The sequence below is a fragment of the Otolemur garnettii genome, unplaced genomic scaffold (genome assembly GCF_000181295.1).
Source record: "Otolemur garnettii isolate 467f Iridium unplaced genomic scaffold, OtoGar3 scaffold00016, whole genome shotgun sequence".
NCBI classification, from domain to species: Eukaryota; Metazoa; Chordata; class Mammalia; order Primates; family Galagidae; genus Otolemur; species Otolemur garnettii.
Window position 1 is genome coordinate 23,961,393 of NW_003852411.1, and position 7,290 is coordinate 23,968,682.

At 42.1% G+C, this 7,290-nt stretch overlaps 1 protein-coding gene across 2 annotated transcripts in view; it reads right to left on the reverse strand.

Moving 5' to 3' along the window:
- TIPRL (TOR signaling pathway regulator) overlaps positions 1-6,499 on the reverse strand; it is a 55,436-nt gene extending 48,937 nt beyond the window's left edge. For both annotated transcript variants that reach the window (XM_023510827.1, XM_003785727.3), the window contains exon 1: positions 5,924-6,499. In XM_023510827.1, coding sequence (XP_023366595.1) covers positions 5,924-6,027 — 104 coding nt within the window. In that variant the 5' untranslated portion in view covers positions 6,028-6,499. The remainder of the gene's footprint in view (positions 1-5,923) is intronic.
- Positions 6,500-7,290: the final 791 nt, after the last annotated feature.

A 7,290-nucleotide genomic window follows, 5' to 3' on the forward strand; every position in this document is an offset into this window, starting at 1 on the left:
TTTTTTTTTTTTTTTTTTTGAGACAGAGCCTCAAGCCATCCCCCTGGGTAGAGTACTGTGGCATCACAGCTCATGGCAACCTCAAACTCCTGGGCTCAAGTGAGTCTCCTGCCTCAGCCTCCCAAGTAGCTGGGAACACAGGCAACCGTCATAACGCCTGGCTATTTTTTTTCAGTTGCAGCCATCATTGTTGTTTGGCGGGTCCAGGCTGGATTCGAACCTGCCACTTTGAGTGTATGTGGCTAGTGCCTTAGCCATTTGAGCCACAGGCATCGAGCCCATAATTATTATTTCTAATAAAAGTGGCAAACGAAGCCATATTTATAGCATTGGTGCTGTCATCTATCACCAAAACATAAAATTTTAAATTATAGATTTTCCAATTTCCTCATTTTGAAACAAACTGATTTTGGAAATAGCTCACTTTTTTTCAGGGCAAATTGTATCGGCCATGCTTTCCATACAAAGTTCAATAAACAATAAACTCAGTATCAGTAAAAAAAATCTTTTTGTTATTAAATATGGCACCATATAACTAGCTTTTACAATGGAATCCGAGTTGTAACTTTTTAAAAAAAATTTTGTTGAGGGCAGCACCTGTGGCTCAGTGGATAGGGTGCTGGCCCCATATACAGTGGGTGGCAGGTTCGAACCTGGCCCCAGCCAAACTGCAACAAAAAAAATTCCCTGGCATTGTGGCGGGCACCTGGAGTCCCAGCTACTCGGAAGCCTAAGGCAAGAGAATCACCTAAGCCCAAGAGTTGGAGGTTGCTGTGAGCTATGACTCAATGGCACCATACCAAGGGGGATAAAGTGAGACTCTGTATCTAAAATAAATAAATAAATAAATAAATATTGTTGAAAAGAGACACTTTTTTTCAGTTCTGCTATTTTTGGTGGCATGTTTTTGCCTATAATGCCTTTTCAAATTAAACTCTTTGAAAACCTGCACAAATATCCTACAAATTAAGGTAAGTGCCTTACTATTTGATTCGACAAAAAAGTAGTTATTTGTCTACTTTTCATTGAACAATCTTCCTTCATCCACAATTTTTACTTTGGGGGGTTCTATTTTGAGACATAGTAGCCATGCTGGGATTTAAAAAACAGTAATAGGTAAGAGACTTTATTTTTATTATGAAAATTAATTGACAGGAAAATAGAAAGCAAAGTTTGGACCCTTCCACATCTCAGCTGCTGATGCAGGGTGAGGCAGAAGGCTGATTGTAAAGCAAGGGCCGGCCAATGTGTGAGGCACTGCCAAGGTGTGGATGTACCCTCAATAATCAAATACGAATGCTTAACTGACTTTCAAATAACATTAAATGCCTAACATTGCAATGGTTAACATTGCATTTAATGTTATTTAAGTCAGTTAAAAGATTAAAATACTATTGATAATCACTACCAAGGCATCACAAACACATGCAATGTCTGATGGTGTCAATTTGACCATGCATGGAGGATAAGGCCCTGGAAGCCACATGTGCATATAAATTGCAAGAGGGTATGCATGTTTATTTTATGTCACGTTGGGATATGACATGTTCATCTACAAAGTTCAAGCTTGAGAACTGTGCAAAAGAGTTCCATGAAAATAATAACTAGAAAAAAATCTTACCATATTTTAAGCAAGTTTACAGTTTTGTGTCAGGCCATATTCATAGCTGTCCTGGTCACATGCAGCCCAAGCACCAGGTGTTAGACACCCCTGTTCTAATGGATGTACATGATTTTAGTCAGCAGTTCTCAACCTGTAGGTTGCAACCCCTTTGTAACCAATGAAAATACATCGTGGCATTAGGAAGGTTGAGAACCACTGATTTTAGTGCAAGTGCTTTATGACAGCTACTTTAGCAGATCTGAAGGGTTTCTTTTTCTTCTTTAAGACTGCTGGACTTTTTAACAACTACATTATATAGCTATAATTTCAGATAAAGTAAAATAAGACTATATTAAAAAATATTCTCACATAAAGCCAAAAATAGTGGGCGGCACTTGTGGCTCAGTGAGTAGGTCACCCGCCCCATATACGGAGGGTGGTGGTGGGTTCAAACCCCACCCTGGTCAAACTGCAACAACAGAAAAAATAGCTGGGCGTTGTGGCGGGCGCCTGTAGTTCCAGCTACTCGGGAGGCTGAGGCAAGAGAATTGCCTAAGCCCAGGAGTTGGAGGTTGCTATGAGCTGTGACACTACAGCACTCTACCGAGGGCGATAAAGTGAGACTCGGCCTCTACAAAACAACAACAACAACAAAAGCCAAAAATAGATTCACGCACATATCCCAAGTCCACATTCACTCTCTTTTCAATTGTTTAAATTTATTTCCAGGCTAGGTCTGCTGGCTCGGGTCTATAATTCTAGTACACTGGGAGAACAAGATGGGAGGTCTGCTTGAGATATAGAGTTGGAGAGCAGCCTGAGCAAGAGGGATATTCTATCTCTACTAAAATTAGAAAAAAATTATTTTTTTTATTTTATTCTATCTCTACTAAATTTAGAAAAAATTACCTGGGTGGTGGGTAGTCTCAGTTACTTGGGAGGCTGAGGATCACTTGAGCCCAAGAGTTTGATCTTGTGGTGAACTATGATCACACCACTACTCTCTAGCTGGGGCAACAGAGTGATGACTCTGTCTCAAAAAAAAAAAAAAAAGTCTTAAATCTAATTCCAATTAGATATACCAAACGGCGTTTGTATATATTTCAAATGTATATATGTGAGGTATCTGGAAAGTATACAGTCTTGTAATATGAAAAATAGACATACACAGCTGGATACTTTCCAGACAGCCCTCTTAGGTGAAAAACAAAGAAGTGAAAAACCCTGCATGACCGAATTAAACAATTTGGGTTTTAGATGGCAAAAACACTGGTCCTTATTGGAAACATCTATCTCGTTCCTGAATTATCAAAGCCCAATAAGTTTCAAAATAAAAACGGCTTTAATTCCATTATGACTGCCTAGGAGATGACTCAACACTCATAGTGTGTCCACAAACACCAGATTTCTAGTGAACTTTTTGTTCTTACAAAACAACTATATTAATATTAGCAATGAAGACAAGACAGCAATATTGGGTGACGCCTGTGGCTCAGTGAGTAGGGTCCCAGTCCCATATACTGAGAGTGGTGGGTTTGAACCTGGCCCCAGCCAAACTGCAACAAAAAAATAGCCAGCCATTATAGCAGGTGCCTGTAGTCCCAGCTATTCGGGAGGCTGAGGCAAGAGAATTGCCTAAGCCCAGGAGTTGGAGGTTGCTGTGAGCTAGGACACCACGACACTCTACCAAGGGCAATAAAGTGAGACTCTGTCCCTAAAAATAAATAAATAAATAAGGAGAAGACTCAGCCAATCAGGGTGCTCACCTTCAGAAATAAATCCTTTCCTCTAAAAAAAAAGGATATTATCACTTATAGGTAAACAATTCTTCCAGTAAAATGCTCAACTTCTTGTAGTTTCAAAAGGTGTTGATGAAGAAAGGAAAAGCTCCTGGCACTGGTAAGGAAAACCAGCACTTGCTTATATGGATTTCCAGATGGATTATAGCAACTTACATTCCACCCAAGCAATCAAGCAAAAATACAAAGAATTTAATAAAATGCATACCCTCTGATCAAAATACCAGCCTTGTGGCCCAGGACAGTGGGTCATGTCTGTAATCTCAACACTGTGGGAGGCTGAAACAGGATTGTGTAAGGCCAGGAGTTCAAGACCAGCCTGGGCAACACAGTGAGATTCTAGCTCTATAAAAAAATAAAATAAAATAAAAATATCAGCTTTGGGATACCTGCACTAAAGAAATAACCCCAAATACTGGAAAAAACCTATACACATTAATACTTATCACCCTTATTTACAATAGTAAAAAAATACTTGAGCCCTAGAGTTCAAGCCTGCAGTGAACTATGATCATGCCACTATACTCCACCATGGGAAACAAAGCAAGACCCTGTCTCGAAAAATAATCATGATTAAAAATAAAATTAAAAAGTTTATAGAAACAGGTCAAAATGCCCCATTTCTAACATCCAGCTTCACTCTTAATAGATGTTAATAACCAGTAATGACAAGAAGACAGGAAGCCTCTGCAAGGGCAAGAAGAAAGGAAGCTTCCTAAACCCAGTATTTTACCTAATCTATTTAGCATCCTGGAGGTTTTTATACCCTACAACAATGCATCGTAGAAAAGTTAAGGATGGGCGAAGATTAAGTCTTCTTTTTGTCATATGAAAAAAGGACTAAGTATGCTCAAGCACATCTATTTTAGAGTAATATATAAGATTACTGATCTAAAATCTGATTCCCTTAGATTGTCCATGTATACAGCACCTCTTGAAAAGTCTGCAAGTAAATTATCTGGGTACCCCAATTTGAAGCTGTTTTATATAGTGTAAGTATTTGGAGAAGAAAAACTAAGAGTAATTCAACCTGCAGTGAGATGAAGCAAAGTTTTTCCCTTTCTATTCTGCATTTTCCTCATTTCTTTCAATGAACATCTAAGAATGTTACAATTCATTTATTTTTTGACTCACCTCTCTTCCCTGATCACGCATGCCTTAATCTTAAAATGCAAATGCTTCCCAGGGTTCTATCTCCTGACCTTTTCTTCTGGATGACTTCTAGATAATCTTGTAATCTTAATCCATACCCAAGGCTCCAAGATATCAACTATAAACTGATGATTCTCAAACCTAAGCCCAAAGACACCATCTTTTTTGAATTCCAAGATATCCAAATGCTTAGTGCACATCTCCACTTTATGACCCACATCCACCTCACATTTCAACAAACTAAACTCATTCTCAATCCAACGCCTCGTCTCCAATCTTCTCCTTCCGTGCTTCTCACCTTGTTCCATGGCAATGCTATTCATGCAACAGCCCAAGCCAGAAATCTTGCCATCAGTATAGAGTCTTCCTTTATTTCCCTTCCTATCAAAGGCCATCCCTTCCTATCAAGTGGCCATCAAATCCAAGAAATTAAGTTTCTAGAACCTCTCTACTCTCTCTTCTACCTAGTAACTGGTTTTCTCAGTCCTGCAGCCTTCCAATTCATCTACCCGCCACATCACCTCCAAAGAAATCTTTCAGGGTGTGCATCTGATAATGTATCCCCTTTGTATAAAATTACAATCAGAGTTTGCCGGATAAAATTCTAAACTCCTTAGCCTGGCGTAAAAATTCCCTGAGTATCTCTGCTCCCCCAGGGTCACTACCACGCACAAAAACAGCTCTTCAAACACACCACAGCTCTCACTCTCCCTGACCTCCAGCTCTACACACTTCCCTGACTCAATCCCCCGTCCCTCTCCCAGAAACTCTGTCAAGATTTCATTCAGGCATCCCAATTTCCCAGATGCTTTGCTCCCCCCTCTTAAAGATCTCACTCAAATCACTCCGCACGCACGTTTTCATCGTAAACAGTTATTCGCCGTGTAATCTGTCAATCTGGCCCTGTGATGAAACTGTAAATTATTTGTGCCTAGCACATCACCTGACACGCCTAAAATGAAATATATATTCATTAATTACATATTATATTGTTTAGGTTATATTATATATTAATCATTCCATTAATCCCCCTCCCCCAAGAAAACAGGTCACAGCCACTCAGAAAGAAAGGTGGCGCCGGCTGGGGCAGGAAGAGACGTTTGGCTAAGGGCAAAGTCCACCAGAACAGTCATGCTCTGCTCAAACCCAACAGAGTGACCGTTTCACGACTGCAGCGCTTCGCGAACTCCAACCAAAGGTCCAGAGGCTGGGGTAGGATTATTTACCGAAGTTGTCAATCAAAGGTCCAGTCCGGAGGGACCACGCCTCCGCCCCAGGGGGAAGGGGAGGGGCTGCACCGAGTTCTCCCGGCCTCCCACCCTCGCCCAGAAACCTGTCCACGCCCGGACCCCACGTCCCGAAGCCTCACTTCTCCACATCGGCTGACTTCATGATGTGGGTCTTGGACGCCGTCAGCTTCCAGGGCCCGAAGGAGAAGTCCTGGTGGCTGCTCTGAAAGCCGTGGATCATCATGGCTGAGGCGGGGCCCACGAGGGCCACACGGACCAGGGTAGAGCGACAGCAGCACTAGCAGCGGCGGCGGCGGCGGGTACCGGTTCCTCCGCCTCCCTCCGGCCCAGCCCCCCGCGGGTTTCGAGCCGTTACCATGCCCGGCCCCGCCCCCTGCCGTCCTACCCGGACCCTCCCTTCCGCCTTCTTCGCAGCCTGTCTGCCTTTTGCTTCCGGGACCAGTTGCTAAGAGTGCGTGACCTACGTCTTACGTTATCACGCTCCGGAAAAAAGGAATGGAGAGACAGGGCTGGAGGGCGGGGCTTCGGCTGCAGAGGGTGTGGTCCCGGGCGCGTAGCCCTCCAGTACTTGAACAGTGGTGACGTCTCCGAGTGTTTTGCGGAATGCTGGGGAATGGCATTTTTACGTGGAAAGCGACTTTACGTGGCCCTTACAGACCTGTGAAAGATGTATAATTATCGCATGTGTTAATAAATCGTAGTAGAGAGCGAATGCCCAACGTTTTTATGTCGAGGCCAAAAAACGTAATCCCTTAGACTTTAGGAGGTCCAGCATCAGCAAGATTTAGAAGTGGCCTCATAGCCACAGTTGACTAGGACAGACGCCTATCAAAAATTTCATCTTACAGATATTTCAACGCTTCATGGTCTAGCTTCCACCCGGTATAGTGGAAACAACACAGGAGACCTGGTGCTAAATCCCAGGTAACGTTATTGGTAACGTTGTTTTGTATATCCTCCTTGGGCAAAGCATTTAGGTAATGATTTTAGGTTTCAGTTGTCTCAAAGAAATGATTTGGAGTTAGGGCATCTCCTAAAATTGTCTTTCTGGTCTTATTGCCAACATTCTCTCTCAACTCTTCCCACTTAGACTCAGCCCTACCTCTGAGCCCTTACTTTTGCTGTTCTGTCTACCTGAAACTTGTCCTGTTTCAGACTCAGTCTGGCAATCTCTTAAAAATACAAATTTTCTAGATTTGTTCCTTGCATTGGTCTGGAATAATCTACCTTCCACCGATAGCTCTCCTTCAAAAGGGTTTTCCCAAACCCTGAAGCTGAAGTTTAATGGATTCATCTTGTGAACCAACATATTGATTAAATCAGCGTTATACTTACCGGTACTACAGTTATGACTCTCTATCCAAATAAATGTCAAACACTAGGGGTCTGTTACTTGCCATGTTTCTATTTTTATTACCCTTTCTTATAACAGAAATTGATAATGTAATTCCAATACATGATTTCGGTGATACAAGGCAGCGCTCCT